The sequence below is a fragment of the Salmo salar genome, chromosome 05, assembly GCF_965601325.2.
Source record: "Salmo salar chromosome 05, fSalSal1, whole genome shotgun sequence".
Classification (NCBI taxonomy): Eukaryota; Metazoa; Chordata; class Actinopteri; order Salmoniformes; family Salmonidae; genus Salmo; species Salmo salar.
The window spans coordinates 61826887-61853434 of NC_138295.1; the positions used below are offsets into that span (position 1 = coordinate 61826887).

At 41.8% G+C, this 26548-nt stretch overlaps 2 protein-coding genes across 2 annotated transcripts in view; one reads left to right on the top strand and one right to left on the bottom strand.

Moving 5' to 3' along the window:
- The first annotated feature begins 38 nt into the window (after positions 1 to 38).
- Positions 39 to 2066, top strand: pkdc (protein kinase-like domain containing). Its single transcript, XM_014200876.3, has 2 exons — positions 39 to 158; positions 454 to 2066. Exon 2 carries the CDS (start codon positions 462 to 464, stop codon positions 1419 to 1421), a length of 960 nt encoding a protein of 319 aa, XP_014056351.2. The 5' UTR covers positions 39 to 158; positions 454 to 461; the 3' UTR covers positions 1422 to 2066.
- A 2049-nt stretch (positions 2067 to 4115) lies between these two features.
- LOC106605356 (ribosome biogenesis protein BMS1 homolog) overlaps positions 4116 to 26548 on the bottom strand; it is a 38653-nt gene continuing 16220 nt past the window's right edge. Inside the window, exons 16-22 of the mRNA XM_014200877.3 lie at positions 20687 to 20867; positions 20229 to 20287; positions 12179 to 12301; positions 10352 to 10499; positions 7300 to 7475; positions 5648 to 5809; positions 4116 to 4897 (exon numbers count right to left, since the gene is read on the bottom strand). Of these exons, the coding sequence (XP_014056352.3) occupies positions 4670 to 4897; positions 5648 to 5809; positions 7300 to 7475; positions 10352 to 10499; positions 12179 to 12301; positions 20229 to 20287; positions 20687 to 20867 (1077 nt within the window). The 3' untranslated portion in view covers positions 4116 to 4669. The remainder of the gene's footprint in view (positions 4898 to 5647; positions 5810 to 7299; positions 7476 to 10351; positions 10500 to 12178; positions 12302 to 20228; positions 20288 to 20686; positions 20868 to 26548) is intronic.

Consider the following 26548-nt stretch of genomic DNA (forward strand, 5'->3'; position numbering starts at 1 on the left):
AGCTTCCGGGTAGCTCCAACGATGACGAGAGATTTTACCCTCCAATCCAGTTAGTGGCAGTATTGCGCCATTGATCGATGTAAATCTTCATTCCACATTGAAGGGTATTCATGATCGAAGCGTAATACAAAACAACTCGACTGCAACACATGTCCATCGTGAGTTTTACGCACATTGGCGTTGTTAACTAATGTTTTGACTGTGTCCCTCGTGAGATGGCGGTGTGTGGATTTGAAAGATTGTCCTTAATTAAATAGTTTGTCGAAGTTCAATTTCCTCCATGTGTGTGAAACGCATAGACTTGCATTTCCTATTCAATCAAACTGTGTGCATGCTTACTTTGTTGTTCCTTCAGTCAACACTTTTCTACCTAAATGTATCAATCTTGTGAAAAGCTGTAGTTTTGACAGATTTTGACATAACCTAATCTGTTATTTTTCGGTCTGGTGAAAGACTTCAGGATGAAACAAGAATATCAGGACCTTATTCTGCAGGAGTGTGGTGCAAAGGCTCTGCGAGTTGGTGACAAAATCCAGACGCTGTGGAGCGGCTATGGCCAGATTGCCAGGGTCCATTTAGATGGCTGTGACCGCCCCTCTGTCGTTGTCAAACATGTCATGTTCCCAAAGGAGGCCGAGCACCCTGGAGGCTGGAACACAGACCTGTCTCACATGCGCAAGGTGAGGTCCTACCAAGTGGAGACGCACTGGTACCAGAACTACTCCACCAATGATGGCTGTCGAATGCCAGCCTGTCTGGCTGCTTGTTCATACGGGGACGAACAGCTGATAGTTCTGGAGGACCTGGATGTGGTGGGCTTCAACCAGAGAAGAACCAGCGTTAGGGATGCAGAGATGAGGGCCTGCATCAGCTGGCTGGCCCACTTCCATGGCCTCTTCCTGGGGGTGGTGCCAGAGGGGCTGTGGCCCGTAGGTACCTATTGGCACCTGGAAACACGCCCTGACGAGCTGAATGCCATGGACGACGCCCAGCTCAAAGCAGCTGCCGGGGAGATTGACAGGATCCTCAATGAATGCCGCTTCAAGACCATCGTTCACGGAGATGCCAAACTAGCCAACTTCTGCTTCTCTGGGAGTGGGCAGGGTGTGGCGGCAGTGGACTTTCAGTATGTGGGCGGAGGCTGTGGGATGAAGGATGTCGTCTACCTCCTGGAGGAAATAGAGGAGAAACAGCTTGAAAAGAAGGTTCCCAGCCTGCTGGACTACTACTTCACAGAACTGAGGGCATCAGTGACCAAGCAGGTAGACTTTGCTGCCCTGGAGAAAGAGTGGAGGGAGATGTTTGCCTTTGCCTGGACAGACTTCCATCGCTTTCTCCTGGGATGGATGCCAGGACACCGGAAGATCAACAGATACACTAAGCAGCTGACTAAAGAGGTGCTGAGGAAACTGAAACGGTGACTTAAGCCTCTGCCATTTAGGCTCATCAATCACCTGCTGATTGGACTGGGTTGTATTAAGGGATGTAGATCAGAAAAACTGATTTGCTGTGTGTTGTTGGGAGGAGAGCAGAAGATTGATTTATTAGGCAGACTTTGAGCCCAATTATTGGTATACAATCAACGCACTGAAAAAGTTTTCCTTACAAGCTAGAATGTTTTAAATTACATTTGAACTTACTTTAGCGGTTGTCTGTGTGGCTGGTTCTTCAGCTGCTCGAAATTTTAGACAATATCCACTGGAAAGTTGTTTACCCGACTATTTAGAGCACAGGTACTGAAGTTGACATTTCTATCACCCATATACACAAAACCATGTAAACACCCGTTAGTATGCATCACGTGCATGTACTTAAATCGGTTTAATAATACTTTCCTGTGGATATGTACAACAACAAAAAATGACCAGTTGGTGGACTAACACCACAGACAATCGGCAGTTCAAATATCATTTTATTCAACATTTGTGACAGACAAGGGACGTTTAGTTTTTTTTCTATGTTAGTGTGTATGGCGTTGCCTACACAATTTAAGGAATTGCCACGTTTTGTGACTAAGCTCCAATTTAATATCTGCAGATAGACTAATAAAGCACTTTTGATTCCCACCTTGCAGTGTTTTGGTTCTGCATAGCTTATAAGATAATTTGACAACTTTTAATGATCTTTTCCATTGTATCCATATTATTTACCACAAAGAATGACCCATTCACTATGCTTTCTCTATGGGGACAAGTTAACAGACAACCAAAATGTAGTACCACAGTGCATCAAGTGTGAAGTGTATTTCTCTTTGCTTTATCTGCACGGATGTAAAATAGGTGCTGGATAGTTGAAGGCAACTCAATGATAGCGACCCACAATAGTACTTTCATCTATTTTGAATTTTCACATCATAGCAGATGTGTTGGAGTCAGATCCAGCCAAAATAACTGTAGTTAGCGACATATAGTAATCAGCTGTTGCACACGAGATCCCCTAAAAACGCCACCTCAATACAGCTACGACCAAAAGTGACTTTTCGTAGCAGGTTAGGAGAGGATTTTCCCTAACCCTTTTCCTGACCTTAACCTAATTCTCCTAACCTAGTAAGTTTAGGGAAAGGGTTAAGGTTAGTGAGAATGCTCTCCTAACCTGCATCGAAGAGGCGTATTTTTAGGGAGTCCCCAAGTGTATCCTACTGCAGAACAGTTTGACATCTGCCACACCCCCTTTGGATCAGCTGTTGTAGAGCGCAATAGTAATGGCGTCTTTTTGTAGTTTTTTTTAGAGAGACTTTTTCAGTTTATGGTAAACACAAGCTTCGATTTTACACGTTTTATTCTATGAGATCATGTTCATCCACTAACGTCACTTTTTGAACTTTGAAGCATTCATGTAATCACAAGCACAAAAGGCATTCATAAAGGTCATGTTAACTATCTCAGAACAAAAACGTATAAAATCTCCTTAGCCTGTGTTAATCTATATTCGAGTGACCACTAACAATGAAAATACATGTTCTCAAAGATGGAAGGCAGGTGGGAGGAGGCGAGATCAGGTGGGACCATTCTAGCCAAAGAGGGCAGATGTGTGACAACAGGCCATAGACAGAGGACTCCTTTTTGTATCTGATATTAAAGTACCACAGGTTGAGTCTTCATACCCATAAAACCTAGCGGTCAAACAAGGTTCCAATCTCGACTATGCATTTTTCCCCATAGAGGTTTTAGAAAATAATAAGGGACGTGTTTCATGTAGGTTTATCCTGGAGTGACATTTTGATAACCATGTACATTTCTCTAGTCTAGGACAAGGTGGCTTTTATCAATACATTCGCCTATATTTAACCGCTAGGAATTAAACGCTAATGTGGCCATCATAAAGAACTACAAATGTCACGATGATCTGAACGAGACTGCCGAATAGTGGCAAAGGTAAGAATCTCTGGACTAATGTTAGCTAAATTTAGTAATGAATAAATGTCTTTACAATTGACACTTCTGTGAGCTGTCTTGTGCAAGTTTTAAATTGACACAATACCTGTTAGCAAATGTGTCAGCTAGCGATGACGTGCAGGATCTTGCAGGGATTTGAAGTCTTGCATGATGTCTAATTAGCATTTTAGAATCAGAGTAAATAGAGCCAAATATATTGATAAATCACCTTGCATGATATCAAAACGTACGACCAGGTTAAGCCTACACGAAACACAACCCTTATTTTAAGTGTTTCTAAAATTCCGTATGGGAAAAATGAATGGTGGACAAATGATTACCATTACCTTGTTTGACCATTAGGGTATTATGACACCTCCGCTGTGGGGCTCTAGAGCATCTGACTGCATGGGCAGCGCAATAGTGGCCATCTCCATTTTAAAGTAGTACATTTTTCTTCATTGGCGGAATGCTCCCAACTCAGGTATCCCACCCAGTTGACTACTTTAAAAATGGTGGTAGTCCTCAATGGCAATGTCCATGCTAAAACGGGTTATATCCATGATGAGTTCGCTCTGACAGGCACAACTTCAAAAGTTTCTGAAATGCCATGTGCTTCCACTTATCAATGCATTTGTAACAACCTAGCCATTATGAAACTTCTACTCGATCAAAATATATTATAGAATTACACTTACTTTACTTGTATGCTCTTTTAGAGTTAAGGCACTCACAACATACTATTTTTGTAATATCTTTATTTTTTATTAAAACATCACAAGATTGAAGCTAGACGAGTGGTAGAGATATGACTAATATACAGTTCTTTCTGGTTCCTCTATGGAACCACTCGAAATGAGGTGTCAATAACAGGCTTTGAAAAACCACATTACACAACCAGGCTACAGAAGCTGAAGGATGTTCATTCATTCCTTGCATTTACACTCCTACCCCAGTACTGAAGACGCTCTGGGTGAAGATTCCCCTAGGTACAGATCTAGGATCAGCTTCCCCTCCCCCAATCCTTCCTTCATACTGGATGCAGAAACATAAAAATGGTATCCATGAATGAGTTTCTCTGACTAGGGAAGTAGACAAAAGGCTTAATTGCCAAAATCCCAAAGTATCACTTTAACCATCAGTGGGGAATATTGACCCAAGATCAGCATCTAGGGGCAATTTCTCCCTACTCCACTGCAGCCCAACAGATTATGCTTAAACAGAGGATTATTCCATTCCATTGGTAGGCCGAAAAGTTATTACGCTGGTCTTTAAGAGTCATATCGATTTAAAAATCAGTCATCCTGCGGCGCCCCTTTCAGACTGGACCTCTGACTCTTCTTCTCCTTCTGGCCCATCATACGGTAAAGCTTCTTCTTCGCCTCTTTCTGCCTCTTGAGCTTGTCCTCCTCCGCCTTGTCCCGCTGCCGCAGGAAGTCCTTGTGCTTAGCGTGCTGCGCCACGTGCGCTTTCTTGCTCTTGTAGTTGTGCACCGTGCTCAGTGCGTTGAGCAGCGCCGCCACCTGGTGAACAAGAGAGGGCACATGCTCAGATTTCAAATGCAGTGTCGTGTGTGTGTCAGGGGCAGTCATTGAAGCCACAAAATGTTCAAGGCTGACTGCGGTACTGCAGGCATTGTTGGCAGAAAACAGGACCCTCCATTATAGTGAATGAAAAAAATGGCAGTCTTCATCTTACTGTAAAAAAAATAATTCTAAGACAAACATGGTACCAATAATTACTTCAATACACCAGTTGTATGTCCTTGAAACCATTTTAAAATATCACACAGAAGTTAAGGATAATTAGTTGCTAATGGCAGCCTGCAGTACCTGGGTCGTCCTTCAATGAGGGAGCAGCACTGAGCCTGTAATGTCACTTAACTGACTTAAATTTGGCTTCAATGTGCTATGGAGTCTTCACATAGGAATGAATGGCGTCCCGTGATCAATGGCTTTGTCCATTCAAATATACAGTTATTGGTGTGTGTGCGTGCCCACCACATTATGGGGAGGCGACAGTATGTAGGTTTTTGTTACAGCCCAGCTTTTACACAGATTTAGACCACCATTTGATGAATCAAATGTGTTAGTGCTGGGCTAGAACAAAAGCCTGCACCTCGGCCAGTCCAGTTTCTGATAAAATACGGTGATTTATGTTTTTCGCTTTCACAGCATATTAGTACATCAGAGATAAAGAGAATGAGTAAATCTGACAAACATCACAGAATCCAATGGGATTTTTCATTATCGTTTCCGTAAGGAGACCCATACCTTCCTCTCGTGGGGCTCCCGTATGACAGCGGGCCTCTGGAGGTCCTTGGGCGTCTTGCCCTTGGGCTGGTCCTGTTTGGGCTTGCTCTTGAAGGGCAACGCCTTCTGCAGCTGCCTGGGGATGTGCAGCTTGTTGAAGTGGCGCTGCGCTCGCACAACCGGCTGCCAATGGGGGGAGAAATGGTCAAGGGTTAGGTCAGAGGTTCAGAATCCAAATCAGGCCAATAGTCTGGCTTCAGCAGATACCTTTTCATACTACAGACACTGTGACATTGGAGCTGAGGACGGATGTCAAATGGTGCCAGAGAAGATGGAGCGTAAACGCCACCAACAGCACGGGTGGTGAAATTAGATTTAGACAAACTTTACTGTCCACGCAATGTGGAAAGTTGCCTTCGGTTTCACATTCGTAAAACAGATATTAAATGATGGGCGCTAGTTAAAAGAGATGTTTATTCTAATGGGCGAGTGAGAAATAAACTTGTAATATTGGTCACCATGGATGTCACAGTGACATGCCTTGGGATGCACGATGACAAGCCTGTGCCGAATGACCGGTGTTGTATCGAGGTGCCTGCCAACCGGAGGTGCCTCCTACTGGGCAGCTGTATCACAGTGTTGCTGGTGTTAGCTAACGTAGCCAAATGTTTTGCTCCAAGTTCTTTTATTCCAAGTAGGATAGCAGCCTTTATGAGAAATAACTTATATTGGTAACCACCTGGATGTCACCGCGTGATAGTCTAGTGGGGAGAGCACGCATGGCAAGCAGGTGTTTCACAACACCAGGACAGTGTCCTTCGCCCCTTCCTGCCGAGCACAGCTTTCCCATCGATCCTTTAACCTTACAGCGAGGGAAGTAGTCAGCTAGCTAGCGTAGCCAATATATCAAGGTGGAAGCTAACGCACAAGCAACAGTGGTTGCTTGGTTGTACATTTTCGGTGAAAAATCACTACAAGTAGGAAATTAACATTGTATCTAAAACGTATTACAAAACAAAATTAATCCTGAACACTTTCCCAACATCGGCCACGATACGTAGTGGCTCAGATGATATGCGTGCGGCGCACAAACGTCCTGGACCAGAGCTAATGTGCAGACTGATGTGTGTGCAGTGCACTAACATCCTGGACCAGAGCTAGTGATAGAGTATAGCTCTGGTCCAGAGTGTTAATGCACTGCGCACATGCCATCTGAGATGCAAAAACACCATCAGACGCACGCACATGACTTTTGCAGACCCGGCGCCTTCAGTGCCCAGCTGGATGCTTCTCGAATTGGCAGGAAGTAGGTAATGTACCCATAAATGAATTTGTGTGGTATGTTTTGCTATGCGCCATTTTTACTTATCAAATGTCTTACGTTATTCACCCCAAATACCTAATAGAAACACCCCTTTTGTGAACAATAAACGGTTGATAGTCTAACTGCCTCCATATTTAATAAATTGAGCTTCATCAAAAGATCAGGTCACACTATTTGGATAGTTTGACCATCTGTAGATGATCGATAGGGGACTATCTGTTGATATGCAACTGCTTGCTAGGGTTACGGTTAGGTTTAGAATTAGGGTCATGTTTGAGAGCAGCAAAACAGTGAGCGGACATTCCTTTTTTCTCTATGTATTCTGGCTGCCACCTCGGTCTGGCCTTACCTTGTACAGTGAGTCTGTGTTGGGCTTGTTGCGGACCCCCAGGTCGTGTTTCAGCTGGCCCACCGTCCTCATGCCCGACCAACTGTCCTTCTGGCCCGCTGGCATCAGCAGGGAGGTCACGGGGTTGTAGAGCTGAGGGACTGACACCGGGTACCAGGAGCGCAGGAACACAATGTCTACACACATGAACAAGGGTAATTAATAACATTAGGCTGACCCCAATTATTTGACTGGTCGATTTTTTGTTGTTGTCGAACAGTAGCAAATATAGATATTTCTCAGTGAACTAATCCATTGGAGGCCGAGACTAATCATTGTCAGAGTGAACACTGTTTTCAGAACGCACAACCTTTGCTACACTTGAGAAACAAGTTTTGGTTTATTTCATTCCATTTATGAGTTTTGTCAATTTAGTCACTCTTTTGTTTGGAGCTCTCCTGTCAATGTTGAGTAAGGACACACACCTGATTACACATAGAAGTAGGCATATTGGCTACCTGGCCTGATCAAATGTTGACATATAAATGTGCCCATTTGGGGATCTGATAGAATTTCTGATTGGCTTAACGCACCACCACCAATGAGCTGTGGAGCTTCTCAAAGTAATGTTTTGTTCACCTCAGTCTGTTTTTACATCCATTGAAAATGACAATTCCTGTGCAGAGCTCACTGGCTAGGAAACTCTGGTCATGTCTACACTTGACACTACATGTGACTTCTGCTATCAGAATACAAAAGACCACATTGAAAAAACTGTCTAGATGCACAAAAGTTGCTTTGTGGTCCGATTGTGTTCAGATCAAACTGACCACTTCAGAAGGTGGTCAGGCTGCATTATGTGCGGATTTCTCCTCAGTCTGGACGCAATCAGGCTACGGAAAGCGTATACAGTGGGTACAGTCTCAAGAATACTTCTGTTCTGGGACCGAGGCACCTTTTCATTATAACGTTGGCGTAAATACGTTCCTAGTGTGTGAGTAACGTGTTTGCTGGCCTCAAATACTAGCCAGCTAGCTAATATTTGAAAAAAATAAATTTGTTTTGGCTAGAGTTATGCTAACCCGTTTGCAATCCCTTTAGCGTTACTTGCTAGCTAGAGGTTATCTGGCTACTTAGCTACAGTAGTTATCTACTGCCATCAGTTGTGCTGCTACCATATTTTGCCGATTCTACCGTTTGTAGAATGCATACTGGCATTTGAATATAGCGCGGGAATAGGGAATCCGGACACGTTGTAAATGTAGGCGTAGATGCACGCGTACGGAATTCCGTTAACAGAACTCTGATCAGAATAATAAAGCTGCGTGAACTGTCCAGTTTAGACACGGCCTCTGGGCCCAGATATTTTATACAAAATTGCAAGGCGCTTCAGGCCGGCCCAGTGATGCCAATTTAGCAACTTTTCAGACTACCCTGGCAACTTTTTTTTCAAACAGCACCTAGCAACAAATGTAGCTACTTAATTTTTTTTTTTAGCAACTTTTGAAAAGTGACTCAAACGCTAAAATGCACGCATTTTCTCTCTATATGACACAAAAACGATTCTATGTTACAACACACGTGCCTGGCTGCAGAAGTGCATTGTGAGTGACGTCAACAGCAGGCGCTCAGCTCGTGCACAACCAGCAGCAATTTCAGCAAATCATTGTTGGCTGACTGCAGCAGCAGTACGGGTTCGACGAGCCAAACCTAATGAATATAGTTGGTCACGAATGTTTGATCTTGAACAGAACGTACAACATCAATAAACATTGTACAGAAAAGAGTGTAAGTCTGTACCTGAACAAAATGTCAAATCATATTTTTTGCCGAGATGACCAGGCAATTTGAGTAACGTTATTGTGTATTCTACGTAATGACGCAGTTTTACGTTATCACGCAATGACATCACAACGTCATTTAGCAACAAATCAACCTGCCTCTAGCTCTAGCAACTTACCCTGAAAATTAGTTGGCAACACTGGGCCGGACCTAAGTTAATACAATGCTTCAAATTCGTTGCAGAAAGGCCACGTGTAGCCAATGTGATTTATAGGATATTTATTTTTTATCAGGATATTTTCTACCTGCAGGCTGCAAGGTTTTTATTTGTTAGCTTCATAGGCTATTTTTACATAATTGGCAATGGCAGAAGTTACTTTTTAGGTTCATCATTTTCAGTTGGATAGAATTTTGATTAACCACATGACAATGATTTAGAGATACAAAGACATTATTATAAATAAAATGAAACTGTTCCATGAAAATGTACATACAAAAAACATAACTGGCATGCAGATCAGTAGAAATGGTAAGATAAAGTTGCATTCCACATGAGAAAGTTTGCTAACTCCTCCTACAGCCCATTACCGGAAACTTCAGATGAGTAACAGCAGAATCTGTAAAAGCTAGTAGGAGGATGGTCAGGACAGGTTAAGGTTTTTTTCTTCTGGTTATCTTGATCTCTGGCTCCCTCAGTCATGTGTCTTATTTCATCAAACTGAGTTTAAAGCATCAGACAAGCTCAATGCATATATAGTTGATTTTATTAAAAGCACATAGGGTGTGTCTATATGGAAAAATACACGGTTTCAAATTTTGACCAGTCGATTGGTGAAAAGAACAGACGACTTTCGGTCTACCAATATTTTTTTTTAGTCGGGGACAGCCCTAAATAACATATACCAGGAGCACAGGTAACCAATATCTACAAACACACAATTAAATATCTACACAAGAGTAATGAACAACATGTACCAGGAGCACAGGGACGCAATGTGTAAACACACCCAGAAGTACTAGCTAGGAATATAAAGGCAGTATTCCGTGCAAATTACTGTAACGTCCATATTAGTTTCCATAAAATGCTTCAACCAAAACAGTAGGAGCAATCTGCTGCAGGCAATACATGAATTTGTCAAATTGTGTAAATCCTACTACTCCTGGAATTTTCACCATATTACTTTCTCCTATCCAAGCCTTCAGATATCCACAAGCACATAGAGGGTAGGGTGAGGGGGCTAAGGGTTGTTTTTGGGACTATGAAATGCTCTAGACTGTGCCAGTTGCTCACCACTCATCAGCAGCCTGTCTTCGAACGTGGCTCTGTAGGCTCCCGCCGGCGTTGACAGGGCCTTCTTAATTTGACCTCTGACCCCACTGACAGTTCGGATGGAAGCCCCTTCGAATTTCGCCACCTCCAGCACGGTGTTGAACATCCCCTGGGAACAAAACAGGTGTAAAGCTCATGTTTTTCTTAATTTTTTGGGGTGGACCCGAGTCTCATTCATACTCAGAGTAGTAGGGCTGATCTGACTTTATATTCACACAACTAATAAGGACATATACATAAGGTTTACATACCAAATTTCATGGCCCAATGTTCATCGGTTCAGTTATCACACCAGGGCTATAAGGGCCATTTAGTGGTGTAGTGTGGTCGACTTTGAATGCAGCAACTAATCATTCTCAAATTCATTAGAGGCTAATTCATTAGATGGGTTAGCTGACAACGTCACGAAAACTATGTGCACGCATCAATGGGGCAGAAGCCCGAGTTGTGATTCTGGATGGCCAGATAGCTACCAACAATGACAAGAAACTGCCATGTGGGGAATCGTAAGTGACTCGTTTCAGCTAGTTTAATCTTGTTATTGATACCCTGTCTTGTTTTGAGGTATTTGGACTGATTTCAAGTCAATACTAATATGGCTAAAATTGACTAGCTAGCTAACCAACAACTGTAACAATGTTTTTGAGATACTAACCATTGGAGAAGAAATATAGTTTACGTTGTCGACAATCTAAGCCAACCCAGTTTGTTTTGCCCCATAGCAACCAACCCGTCTATATACCAAATCTGGAGTCAATCTGATTTATGGTTCATAAGAAGATTTGTAAAGTATTTTTAGCATTAGCATATGTGCTAACGTGTGTTTATTGGTACAGTGCAGCCATATGAATGCAGCAACAACAAAAATTCTAACCCATTGAAGACTGATGTAATGAGTCGAAATACAAAATCTGGAGTGAATCTGATGCATGGTTCATGAGAAGATGATTGCAGGGGATTAAGTATTAGCGTTACATATGCAAATAATAAGTAAATAGCTTCCTTGTTTTTTGAGATATCAATACCAAATACAGTGTTTCATCTTAGGGAAGTCCATGATAGCGATTACAAGTTTCAAGTTGATAGGCCACTGCGGAGTGGATTTACAGTGGTTAAAATAGACACGTAAAATGTCATTATTGAAAATTAAAAAATAAGTATTTTAGTATATTAGTGCTAATATGCATCTACTGGTATAGTGTGGCCATCTTTGAATGCATCAACGTTATTTTCTCATTCTTTAGGGACTATTGTGATCGGTCCAAAGACCACATTTGGAGTGAATCTGATTTTAGTCCATTAAGATTTTTTATGATTAAGCATAGTTAAAGTTAATTGTTAAATGAGATCTTAAAAAAATAAGGAAACTAATTCCAAACTTAACATGGTTCATCATGGTAATGAACATAAAATGTTTAAAGTATTTCCTAATTTATCAATAACCCAGCCATTTCTTAACTTAGTTTGAGAAAAGCTAAGGGATTGGTTAAGAGATGTACCATGGGCATACATACATCATTTGATGTTATTTGGATTTAAGGTTTATGAGAATACGTTTTTCCAAAATGTCCAAGATGGAGGGAAAGCTATCCCGACAGACAATAATAATAATAATAATAATAATAATAATTATATATTAATACACCATTACTTACACACAGTTGGTCCATAGTGTTCGATTATTTCTGTTATCCTGTTCTACAACAAATTAACAAATGTCTACCACAAAAAGTAAATATATTGTCGCTGAACTACGGTATGTCAGTAGTGCTATGAGGTGCATCCTACCTTGATGAAGGATGTGTTCTTGTAGATCTTGTATGGGTAGCCAATCAGCTTGAGCTTTTTGACTATGGTCACAGATTTGTCCAGGTCAAGGACAACTCCTGTAGCTGCGATGCGGAAACTGGTCTGTAAGAGAGAATGGAAAACTTAAAGATCCTACTTGAAGTAACCGATACTGTGTACTGGTGCATTGTTGTAGGTTACTCTTGACAAATGCAAATGAGCCATCTTTGGTGTAACAGCTGTACGTACGTATTGTGCTAATAAATGAATACAAATATCCAGTTCACTATTTACCGGGTATTTACATAATATGGTAACATTTTAAAGAGGAGCTGAACTCAAAACAACTTCTCTGGTTGAAAAAGATATTGCATCTATATGAGTTGTAAAGACTTGTACTAGATGCAAAATTGACTGAAGTGTAAGTGGTAGAAAGTCAATATCTTCCAAAACCGAGATTTGTGGCTGGCAGCACCCAAGTAATTATTGATTCGGAGCACAGCTACATGTGACCCGATCGTAGCAGCAGAATCAACCTACAACCCGCTCTTTTCTTTAGACAGCAGAGTTGACCAATTGAGGCATTAGCACACAGCGTCTCGGAATGAGACATGCAGTGCCTTCAGAAAGTATTCATACCCCTTGACTTATTAAAAAAAAAAAATTGTGTTACAGCCTGAACTCAAAATGGATTAAATATATTTATTTTCTACACACAATACCCTATAATGACAAATTGAAAACATTTTTTGAAACTTCTGCAAATGTATTGACAATGCAATACAGAAATCTCTCATTTGCATAAGTATTCACATCTAAGTCAATACTTTGTAGAAGCTTTCTGGGTAAGCTTTCCACACATGGATAGTGCAACATTTGCCCATTATTCTTTTCAAAGCGCTGTCAAATTGGCTGTTGATCATTGCTAGACAACCATTTTCAGGTCTTGCAATAGATTCTAGTAGATTTAAGTCAAATATGTAACTCGGCCACTCAGGAACATTCCCAGTCTTCTTGGAAAGCAACTCCAGTATAGATTTTGACCTTGTGGTTTAGGTTATTGTCCTGCTGAAAGGTGAATTAATCTCCCAGTGTCTGGTGTAAAACAGACTGAACAAGGTTTTCTTGTAGGATTTTGCCTGTGCTTAGCTCTATTCAGTTCATTTTTTTATACGGAAAAACTCCAGTCCTTAACAATGACAGGCATACAACACAGCATGATTCAGTCACCACCATGCTTGCAAAATGTGATGAATTGCTTTGCCACATTTTTTGCAGTATTACTTAAGTGCCTAGCTGCAAACAGGATGCATGTTTTGGAATATTTTTTTTCTTCTGTACATGCTTCCTTTATTTTCACTCTGTCATTTAGTTTAGTAATGTGGAGTAACTACCAATGTTGTTGATCCAGCCTCAGTTCTCATATCCCAACCATTACGCTGTTTCAAAATCACCATTGGGCTTATGATGCAATCCCTGAGCAGTTTCCTTCCTCTCCTGCAACTGAGTTAGGAGGACACCTGTATATTTGTAGTGACTGGGAGTATTGATACACCATCCAAATGATAATTAATAATTTCACCATACTCAAATTGATATTTAGCATCTGCTTTTTGTACAGAGATTGGGTAGTCATTCAAAAATCATGTTAACCCATGCAATTTATGAGATTTGTTACGCACGTTTTTACTCCTGAACTTATTTAGGCTTGTCATAAAAGGGTTTGAATACTTTTTGACTCAAAACATTTCAGCTACAAAGATTCCACTTTGACATTATGGGGTATTGTGTATAGATCAATGACAAAACTAAATTTGATCAATTTTAAATTCAGGCTGTAACAACAAAATGTGGAAAAAGTAAAGGAGTGTGAATACTTTGAAGGCACTGTACATGTAAACAGGGCTGAAAAGTGCCTGGTAGCAGGAATATATAAATACTTATGGTAATATACTAGTGGCAATATATACATGTAAACAAGAGTAATAGTAACCGGTAGCAGGATAAAATAAATAAAAGGTAGTGGCAATCAATAATCATTGAACAGCGGGGGGAGGGGGGGGTAGTTGTTTAGCCATTTAACAGTCTTATGGCCAGGATATAGAAGCTGTTAAGAAGTCTGTTGGTCTGAGCCTTAATTCATCGATACTGTCTACCGGACGTGAGCATGGAGAACAGTCCATGTCTCGGGTGATTGGAGTCTTTGGCAATTTTTCAGGCCTTTCTCAGACACTGCCAGGCATGCATGTTCTTCCAGTGATGCGCTGGGCCTTTCGCACCACCCACTGTAGGGCCTTCCGGTCAAGGCCGGTGCAGTTGCCATACCAGAGTGATACAACCAGTCAGGATGCTCTCCATGGAACGGCTGTAAAAGGTAAGAATCTGAGGGGCCTTGCAAAATCATTTCAGCCTCCTGAGGGAGAAGAGGCAATGCCGTTCATTCTCCACTATTGTGCTGGTGTGAGAGGACCAAGTTAAGTCCTCAGTGATGTGGACACCGAGCTCTTGACCCTCTACTGCGGCCCCGTCAATGTGGATCTGCACCCACCCCTCCTTCCTGAAGTCCACGATCAGCCTCTTGGTCTTGCTGACGGAGAGGTTCTTGTCCTGGTCCCACACGGACAGGTCTCTGACCACCTCCCTGTAGGCTGTCTCATCGCTTCATTGCAGAGGGGGGTGTTCAGTTCCAAGGTCCTGAGCTTGGAGGGCACTATGGTGTTGAACGCTGAGCTGTAATCAATGAACAGCGTCCTCACATAGTATGCATTCCTTTTTTCTAGGTGGGAGAGGGCAAAATGGAGTGCAATTGACATTGCGTTGTCAGTGGATCTGTTGTGGCACTATGCAAATTGTAATGCGTCCAGGGTGTCTGGGATGATTGAGTTAATGTGTGCAATGACCAGCCTTTCAAAGTACTTCATTACTACAGATGTGAGTGCTACAGGGCGGTAGTCATTGTGGCAAGATGCCTTAGAGTTTTTGGGAACATGAATGATGGCAGTTGGTTTGAAACATGTGGGAATTACTGACTGGGACAAAGAGAGAATGAAAATGTCAGTGAAGACGCCTGCTAGCTGGTCTGCGCATGCCCTGAGGACATGCCCCAGAATACTGTCTGGCCCAGGGCCTTAAGAGTGTTGACCCGTTTAAAAACCTTACGTCAGCCCGAGAGAGAGATCACCCAGTCCTCTGGATTAGTGTGGGCTCTGTGTTGTTTTTGTTGAAGCCTGTATAAAATGCATTGACTTTGTCTTGTAGAAAGACATCGTTGGATAGATCACGGCTAGGGCTTCCTTTGTAGTCTAATGTACTGTAGCCCCTGTCACATGTATTGGAGCTGGTATAATAGGATTCCACCCTGTTCCCGATATTGTCCTTTTGCCAAGTTGATGGCTCTGCGGAGGTCGTAGCAGGACTACTTGTACGCGTTTGTGTCCTCAGCCGTAGCCTCGGGGTTGACTGCTGTTGTGCATCCAAGTCAGGGATGATAACCCTCTACCCGTATATGGGTCATAACATTTTAGATTTGGACACCGATAAGACTTAATTGTAACACAGTGGCTGTACAGTAATATGCTATACATGACGTCAGAGTTCAGGGTCTCCGCTTTACGGGATTCACCTGACAGATGTTCTAAACTTGAGCACCACCTGAAACAAGATGTCCCTGTCCCTGCAGCTAACTGGGCTACTTTTGCACACAAAATAATTGTCTGAGTGAGGATACTGTAAATGAAGGGGACTCTATCTGTTCTAAAAGACGTTGAGGGTTATAATAAATACCACACTGATGTCATACAAGCCAATCACACTCCCGTGAGTCCAAATGTGCACTTCACATTCCCATATTATAAAACTCATAATTTACATTACAAACGTCAATGATCGCCATCTTTGATGTACAGTTACAAGAATGACAAGGCATCAATACCATGAGTTGTTTGGAACAGAATGAGCTTGTTTGTCATATTGTGAAGAAAATTTGCAGCAGAACACGCACTCAACTCCATTATACGCACCAAAATGACTGTTTCTCTGAAGTGCCTTGTGAAAGCCTAAAACTGAGATCGTATCTTAGCTAGTCATGTTGGCAAGAGAATAAGCTTTCAAATGATGCCCAGCAGACTCAGATTGGGATTTATAAAATGGACAATTTTTGGACTGCGTAAACAGTAATTGTGTGATGGTTAGGATCCAAGGCGGTGTTCCAAACAAAAACTACAAGTGTGCTTACTTCACTTCCTCAACAGCACAGCTAGGAGAGCTCAAAAAAGCACCTAATAGTTTAACCTGTTTGGGATAGGGGGCAGTATTTTCACGGCCGGATAAAAAACGTACCCGATTTAATCTGGTTACTACTCCTGCCCAGTAACTAGAATATGCATATAATTAGTAGATTTGGATAGAAAACTTTCTAAAACTGTTTGAATGGTGTCTGAGTATAACAGAACTCATATGGCAGGCCAAAACCTGAGAAGATTCTATACGGGAAGTGCCCTGTCTGACCATTTGTTGTCCTTCTTTAGCCTCTTTATCGAAAATACAGCCTCTGTGCTGTAACGTGACATTTTCTAAGGCTTTCATTGGCTCTAGGAAGGCGCCAGAACGTGGAATGATAGCTCTGCAGTCTCTGGGTGAAAAACAGCAGGGGTTTTGGAGAGTGGTCCTTCTGAGGACAATGACACTGGCGCGTGCATGCATGTGACGACTCCATGTTTTTCTTTCTCTCTTTGAACGAATACGTCATCGCTCGGCTGGAATATTATCGCTATTTTACGAGAAAAATCGCATAAAAATAGATTTTAAACAGCGTTTGACATGCTTCGAAGTACGGTAATGGAATATTTTCCATTTTTTGTCACGAAACGCGCCGGCGCGTCACCCTTCGGATAGTTACCTGAACGCACGAACAAAACGGAGCTATTTGGATATAACTATGGATTATTTCGAACCAAAACAACATTTGTTGTTGAAGTAGAAGTCCTGGGAGTGCATTCTGACGAAGAACAAAGGTAATCCAATTTTTCTTATAGTAAATCTGAGTTCGGTGAGGGCCAAACTTGGTGGGTGTCAAAATAGCTAGCCGTGATATCTACTCAGAATATTGCAAAATGTGCTTTCACTGAAAAGCTGTTTTAAAATCGGACACTGCGATTGCATAAAGGAGTTCTGTATCTATAATTCTTAAAATAATTATGTTTTTTGTCAGCGTTTATCGTGAGTAATTTAGTAAATTCACCGGAGGTTTTCGGTGGGTATGCTAGTTCTGAACAAAACATGCTAATGTAAAAAGCTGGTTTTTGATATAAATATGAACTTGATTGAACAAAACATGCATGTATTGTATAACATAATGTCCTAGGAGTGTCATCTGATGAAGATCATCAAAGGTTAGTGCTGCATTTAGCTGTGGTTTTGGTTTTTGTGACATATATGCTAGCTTGAAAAATGGGTGTGTGATTATTTCTGGCTGGGTCCTCTCCTGACATAATCTAATGTTTTGCTTTCGCTGTAAAGCCTTTTTGAAATCGGACAATGTGGTTAGATAAAGGAGAGTCTTATCTTTCAAATGGTGTAAAATAGTCATGTTTGAGAAATTGAAATTATAGCATTTAGGGTTTTTCGTATTTCGCGCCAGGCGCTACCATGAATATTGGCGAGGCCTTCCGCTAAGGCTCTTTCCTTGAGTAATGAAAGTGCATTGAAATGACTTAGGAACTGTGCACACTTTGGAGAGGTGTGTAGACACTTGGAGACACCAGTTACACCTCTCACTCAAACCCTCGTCATTGTTTTGACTAACAGTGCATTCAGAAAGTATTCAGACCCATTGACTTTTTCCAAATTTTGTTACATTACAGCCTCATTCTAAAATGGAGTAAACAAAACATTACTCAATCTACATACAATAACCCATAATGACAAAGTGAACAGGTTATCAGAAATGTTTGCAAATGTATATAAAAAAAACATTAATACCTTATTTACACAAGTATTCAGACCGTTTGCTATGAGACTCGAAATTGAGTTCAGGTGCATCCTGTTTCCATTGATCATCCTTGAGATGTTTCTCCAACTTGATAGGAGTCTACCTGTGGTAAATTCAATTGATTGGACATGATTTGGAAAGGCACACACCTGTCTATATAAGGTCCCACAGTTGACAGTGCATGTCAGAGCAAAAACCAAGCCATGAGGTTGACGGAATGGTCCATAGAGCCCAAAGACAGGATTGTGTCGAGGCACAGATCTGGAGAAGAGTACCAAAAAAACAGTGGCCTCCATCATTCTTAAATGGAAGAAGTTTGGAACCACCAAGACTCTTCCTAGAGCTGGCCACCTGGCCAAACTGATCAATCGGGGAGAAGGGCTTTGGTCAGGGAGGTGATGGTACCGGTGAACCTGATGGTTACTCTGACAGAGCTCCAGAGTTCCTCTGTGGTGATGGGAGAACCTTCCAGAAGGACAACCATCTCTGCAGCACTCCACCAATCAGGCCTCTACTTAGTAAAAGGCACATGACAGCCGCTTGGACTCTGACCATGAGAAACAAGATTCTCTGATCTGATGAAACCAACTCTTTGGCCCGAATGCCAAGAGTCACGTCTGGAGGAAACCTGGCACCATCGCTAAGGTGAAGCATGGTGGTGGCAGCATCATGCTGTGGGGATGTTTTTCAGTGGCAGGGACTGGAAGACTAGTCAGGATTGAGGAAAAGATTAACAGAGCAAAGTACAGAGAGATCCTTGATGAAAACCTGCTCAGGATGTCAGACTGGGGTGAAGGTTCACCTTCCAACAGGACAACGACCCTAAGCACACAGCCAAGACAATGCAGGAGAGGCTTCGGGACAAGTCTCTGAATATCCTTGAGTGGCCCAGCCAGAGCCCAGACTTGAACCCGATCGAACATCTCTGGAGAAACCTGAAAATAGCTGTGCAGCAATGCTCCACATCCAACCTGACAGAGCTTGAGAGGATCTGCAGAGAAAAATGGGAGAAACTCCCCAAATACAGGTGTTCCAAGCTTGTAGCGTCATATCCAAGAAGACTTGAGGCTGTAATTGCTGCTAAAGGTGCTTTAACAAAGTACTGAGTAAAGAGTCTGAATACTTATGTAATTGTGTCATTTCATTTATTTTTTTTGTCATTATGGGGTATTGTGTGTAGATTGATGGGCATTTTACATAATAATATGTGGAAAAAGTCAAAGGGTCTGAATACTTTCCGAATGCACTGTATGTGGCTGATAAGAGTATTCATGGTAAATTTGGGTTATTATGTTACTGAATGCATGCCGAGTATTTTCATATTTCATTATCAACAAATGCTGTAAAAAGTACAGTACATGTAAAATGAACATAGTATTGATGGGTTCTGACTTCTAAACTTGAAAATATGAAATATCCTTAACCGTATCACAAGGAGAGAGGGGAATGTAGAACGTTTACATTCTGTCAGGATATGTTATTGTTAGCCATCAGAGATCCTATGGGAGAAGAGCCACGGTCTGGTACAAGTCAACATGTCAGCCGTGAGTTGGGGAGGAGTGAGGAATTTGGGCAGAGGTCAGGTTAGATGAAGTGAGGAAGAACCTATCACCAATCTTCTGGATAGCAACAGAGGTGTATTGGCTGTTCATATGTGTAAGGAGGGGCTCAGCATAGGAGAAAGAGTTATATACCAGTGCGGTGTGAATGTTATTTGTCTTATGCAGCTGTATGACCCAGTGGGTGAATAAACTTGGTTTGAGCTTTACTGAGTGTCCATGAATTTTTTGACTCTGTTTATTTAGAACCTAACAGTATCAACAATGTAATGTTTGGATTCAGTCTTGTGTCAGGTAACTGTTGTTCTCACCTTTGGTCTAATACATTCCACAATCTCCCACCTGTTCCCTTTCAATTTCTACCATGGTTATGCAATATGCATCTTATATTTCTTCTATAAGAAACATTTCAATTTAGCCCTATACATATAGCCCAATTCCCACAAGTGTAAAAGGATTACATGTAATTATTTCCTTTGTGGCCTGCCTCTGTGATTCTTACCTTAGTTCCTGCGACTGACTGCACAGCCAGGAAGCCAGTGCCCTGAGGTGTGATGGGACCTGGGAACACAGCAGAGAAGGACCGGGTTCAGATTTTATTCATTATTTGACAATATTCTAACAGGTAAGTTGATTTAGGATCCATGTCATTCTGACCAGGGGGGCATGTCATTTATTAAGTTAACTGAAATAACTTAATATTTCTGACTTCATTGAGATATGTAGTTCTATAGGCATGGTATAACCGGATCGACGCAGTCAACATTTTACAACTTGTCTTCTTTAAGGAACCAGGTAATTAAAAGCTATATCTGAATGTGCATCAAATTCAGCTGGTTAACGTAGCGATCCTGCTATGTGATACAGCCCTCTGATGAATAGTTGCAATGGAGGAAAAAGGTGCCACCTGAATCAAATAACTAACAGATACTAAAACTACAGCCGCATAACTGCTCTCACCCCAGATGGTGGCACCACAGTGCATGTGCTGCGGTGTGTACTTGAGCAGGCGGTGGCGCCCGTTGTGGTCCTCGATGTGGTACAGGGGGATGGTCTGGAAGCGACGCCAGCCCAGGGACAGGATGAGAGGGTCGCGCGTTTTCAGGATACGGTTGTGCCACCGATGTTTCTTTAACCGCATCTGGGACAAGAGTAAGATCACCTTGAGGCACTAGGAAAAGTTCTATACAAATTACTCATTATCAATTAGTCTCAATGACACTTTCAGAGTTTTGAGCAATAGTTTGTCATTTGTTTCGATCTTCATTTATATGGGACAGATGCAAATATTTTTTTTTAATCATAAATCAACAATGGGATGTGTTGCACCATATTGCTTTCTGACAAATTATGAACATAGGAAAGTTCAGTATGCATGACGAAGCGTGGTTCTTGGCCCATTACTTAGGCCCAGTCTGTTAAGCAGTTTAGCTGACCCCAAATAATCTGAGGGGATTTACATCTACTATTAAACAAACCTTCCATTACATTTAGTGCTCTCAAAAGAACTGCATCACCATTTGCAGTGTTGGGGTCAAGTCCATTCAAATTCAGAAGACGATTACTTAAGTCAAATAAAAGAGTTGGAAACAAGGGATGCGTCCGAAATGCACCTTATTCTAGGGATGGGAATTTTAAATAATTTCTCGATTCAAATATCATGACATTTCTTCAAATATCTGAATTGTCAAAATACATGTACACTTTTTTTTTTTTTTTTTTTTTTAATAACATTGTTTCAACCTGGGAACTAGCTTGCTGCACGACTTAGGTGCCGCTTGATTGCAGCAGTATGATGGGCAGGAGTCGGTGAGTTTTACATGGGAGGGAGAGAGTGGCTATACAGACTGGTGCTAGTTAGATAAACTTGTAGATTCCATAGGTCATCTATCATCCCATCTGGTAGTGCCCGTCTTGACTGCATCAAATCAATGTAAAGAAGCTAGCTAAGATGGTCACCGTGGTTTCAGAAAATATTCATACCCCTTGACATATCCCCCCCAAACAATTCTGCCTGAATGTAGCCCAGGTGCATCCAAATTCCTTTGATCATACTTGAGATATCACTACAACAGTCCACCTGTGGCCAATTGAATTGTTTGGACATGATTTAGAATCACACCTGTCTATATAAGTTCCCACAGTTGACAGTGCATGTCAGATCAGAAACTATACCATGAAGTCCAAGGAACTCTTCGTAGAGCTCCGTGATAAACTCAGCAAAAAAAGAAATGTCCTCTCACTGTCAACTGCGTTTATTTTCAGCAAACTTAACATGTGTAAATATTTGTATGAACATAAGATTCATGAACTGAACAAGTTCCACAGACATGTGACTAACAGAAATGGAATAATGTGTCCCTGAACAAAGGAGGGGGTCAAAATCAGAATTAACACTCAGTATCTGGTGTAGCCACCAGCTGCATTAAGTACTGCAGTGCATCTCCTCCTCATGGACTGCACCAGATTTGCCAGTTCTTGCTGTGAGATGTTACCCTACTCTTCCACCAAGGCACCTGCAAGTTCCCGGACATTTCTGTGAGGAATGGCCCTAGCCCTCACCCTCTGATCCAACAGGTCCCAGACGTGCTTAATAGGATTGAGATCCGGGCTCTTCGCTGGCCATGGCAGAACACTGACATTCCTGTCTTGCAGGAAATCACGCACAGAACGAGCAGTATGGTTGGTGGCATTGTCATGCTGGAGGGTCATGTCAGGATGAGCCTGCAGGAAGGGTACCACATGAGGGAGGAGGATGTCTTCCCTGTAACGCACAGCGTTGAGATTGCCTGCAATGACAACAAGCTCAGTCCGATGATGCTGTGACACACTGCCCCAGACCATGACGGACCCTCCACCTCCAAATCGATCCCGCTCCAGAGTACAGGCCTCGGTGTAATGCTCATTCCTTCGACAATAAATGCGAATCCGATCATCACCCCTGGTGAGACAAAACCACAACTTGTCAGTGAAGAGCACTTTTTGCCATAGGCGACGTTGTTGCCGGTGATGTCTGGTGAGGACCTGCCTTACAACAGGCCTACAAGCCCTCAGTCCAGCCTCTCTCAGCCTATTGCGGACAGTCTGAGCACTGATGGAGGGATTGTGCGTTCCTGGTGTAACTCGGGCAGTTGTTGTTGCCATCCTGTACCTGTCCCGCATGTGTGATGTTCGGATGTACCGATCCTGTACAGGTGTTATTACACGTGGTCTGACACTGCGAGGACGATCAGCTGTCCTTCCTGTAGCGCTGTCTTAAGCGTCTCACTGTACGGACATCGCAATTTATTGCCCTGGCCACATCTGCAGTCCTCATGCCTCCTTCCAGCATGCCTAAGGCACATTCACTCAGATGAGCAGGGACCCTGTGCATCTTTCTTGTGTTTTTCAGAGTCAGTAGAAAGGCCTACCGTCTGTAAGCTGTTAGTGTCTTAACGACCATTCCACAGGTGCATGTTTATTAATTGTTTATGGTTCAATGAACAAGCATGGGAAACAGTGTTTAAACCCTTTACAATAAAGATCTGTTAAGTTATTGGGATTTTTACAAATTATCTTTGAAAGACAGGGTCCTGAAAATGGGACGTTTCTTTTTTTGCTGTGTTTAGAAGTGTGATGAGGCATATACAGTGCCTACGGAAAGTATTCAGACCCTTTTTTCAAATGTTGTTACGTTACAGCCTTATTCTAAATTCAAAAAGGCAGTCGCACATCTGAGCAATCATTTTTGCAGGTGCATGGCAACAGTTGAAAAAGGAAACCGCACACTGCTCTTGATAGTATCACTGATCTTTAATAAGCTTACGTATCGGCCTTCGTCAGAGCTTTTGTGAATTTCTTAAAATGAGCACCCTAATGTAGACCTAGCCACATCCATTCCACGCATCGAAAGGGGTTGGAGGCGAAGAAAAAACAAATAAGTGCTACCAAATATAACAATATGCATTTCATAAATATTAGAATAAAGTGTGTAAATAAGACGTATAAAACACGTCTGTAGAATCACAATTAGGACATAGCAAGTTTTCATTAATCATTGGGTACATCGTACGAAAAATCTTAAATAGGGACATAATTCATGTTCAAATTCACAACATACATAGGCATTTCATCATTAAGTCCTTTAGGAAATAATGTCTGGAGGGTGAAAATCCCAAAACATTCTCTTTTACTCAGAGTATTATTAATATCACCTCCCCTGTCTGATATCTTAACTTTCTCTATGCCACAAAATCTGAAAGGTAGAAATGTCATGCTTTAGGTCATTAAAATGTACTGCGACTGGATAATCCCTGTCGTTTATCCTGATTGAACTTTTATGTTCACTAATTGTCTGAGAGAACGAGAGGTTTTACCGACATAGCAGAGCCCACATGGACATTTAATAATGTAAATAACATGGGTGGTGGAACACGTAATAATGTCATTTATTTGGAACCGTTTTCCTGTGTGGGGGTGGCAGAGATATTCACACTTCATCATATTGTTGCACTGTGCGCATCCTCTGCATTTATAGCTACCATTTGGAAGAGGGCGTAAAAGAGCTCTTTTACGTAACAATGTGGAACAAGTAAAGGGGTCTGAATACTTTCCGAAGGCACTATATCTGGAGAAAGGTATAAAACTGTTAAATGTGTTTAATGTTTCCAGGAGCACAGCGGCCTCCATCATTGGGAAATTGAAAAAAATATGGAAATACTCTGCTTAGAGCTGAACGTTCGACCAAACTGAGCAACCAGGCAAGAAAGACCTTTGTCAGGGTGGTGACCAAGAACCTAATATAAAACTATAATTATTACAAGTTATTTTTCATTTTAGTCAACAAAAATGTGACGAGACGAGAATTCCATGTGAGACTAAAGGACATTTAATTTGACAAAGCTCCTTTTCATCTTTTTTGTCCAATCAGAAGGATGCTTGCAGAATATTTTATGCCATCTTCTCATTAGCAGAATTTACATCTTTCAGTTGCGCAATCTGACTGAGCTGATCTGTGCGGCTCTCCCACACAGCTCTTAGGTGGTCTCTTCAGTCACTCGTCAATCTTTTGAACTGATGCGAAGCCAGGACACTTCATTTGTCACTAACCTCAACTAGAAACAATGATGTTTACTCTCCCTCTTACTTCCATGTAGCTAGTTAGCTTCTTTACATCGATGTGATGCAGTAAAGAGGCACTATCAGAAGGGATGAGAAATTTAGGAGGAGGGGAGCTCTAAATATGCAACAACTATCAGGGGTTGCAAATATGACTATGATAATGCTTTTGGCTACTAAACAATGAAAGAAAGTTGATTTTAAAACCAATACCACAGGAGAGCGAAGTCTTTAAAATAATGACCTCCACGTTTCTATAGTGGGTTTGGGGCTCCCGAGTGACACAGCGGTCTAAGGCACTGCATCTCAGTGCTAGAGGCATTACTACAGACACCCTGGTTTGAATCCAGGCTGTATCACAACCGGCCGTGATTGGTAGTCCCATAGGGCGGCGCACAATTGGCCCAGGTTTGGCCGTTGTAGGCCATCATTGTAAATAAGAATTTGTTCTTAACTGACATGCCTAGTTAAATAAAGGCAAAATAATTTTTTTCAATGTTTTGGCTATACGAGACATTGAAGCAAGGTACTTAATAAAACTTCAAGGTTTCAAACAATTAAGGAACAGGAAAAAGTTTGCGACGCTAATGATGGGCCTAACCATCTTCTGGTAGATGGAAGATTAAATGTTAACTAGCTACAAAGTAGCCTATGCCTACCCGGCAGAATGATATCATGATATCAATCCAGTGGCCATTTGTTTTGCAAACTCCATCTCATGTGCAATACAGAAACACCGCTAACCAAACAGTGCTAGATGCCTGCAGTTGAATTAAATGGTAACTACACTCAAAATGTAACATTTCTTAGATTTTTCCCCAGACCTCAAAAGTGGTCTCCTGATATGGTTTAAGCATTGTTGTGGACTTAAAACATTCTGTTTAAAAGAAAGTGTGAGAGCAAGTTTAGGCCTATGTACCCACTTCTCCAGGCACCACTATATCACTGATTTACAGCCAATACTATTCCCCCTGTACATAAACGATATTGGTTCCTTAGTGAAAACCTGTAAGCTACACTTATGCTGATGACATTGTGCTGTTCTCTGCCTCCTCTTCAAACCAGGCTATAGCTGATCTGCAGACTGCTTTAAAATGTCATACAAAAAGCACTTGTTGACCACGAACTGGTACTGAATGCAGATAAAACAACGTATATTCTGTTCTCTAGAGCTCAGACATATCTGCACGCTGAATGGAGCAAGTCCACTCATAAATACCTTGGCATTTGGATCGATGACAAGTAGTCATTTAAAACATGTAGATGAGCTAACGAGGAAACAGAATTAAGATGGGCTTCTTCTACAGAAACAGATTGTGCCTTTCGCTTGATAGAATAAATAGTTCAGTTGACTTTTCATTACTGTGATCTGTATCAGGAAGTACGCTGGCCATCATTGGCAACGCAGAGAGCATTGCCTTCTGTTAATTTATAAAGCGCTCGTGCAGAAACTACCATACTACATCGCTCCTGACCTACAGACGTACAAATACCTTACTCGCTCACAGTAATTCCTGTTCTCATTACTGATTTAGGTAAAACAGCCTTTAGTTTTTACGTGCCACATACATGGAACACATTTCAACATACCCTACAATTGGACGCACCATTGCCTTTCAGACATTTCAGGGTATTGGTAAATTACCTTTTTACAGAGGAATGCATGTGTTTTTCAAAATAGTATTTTTGTGTGTTTCATGCTCCCGTCTTGGATTGTTATAATTG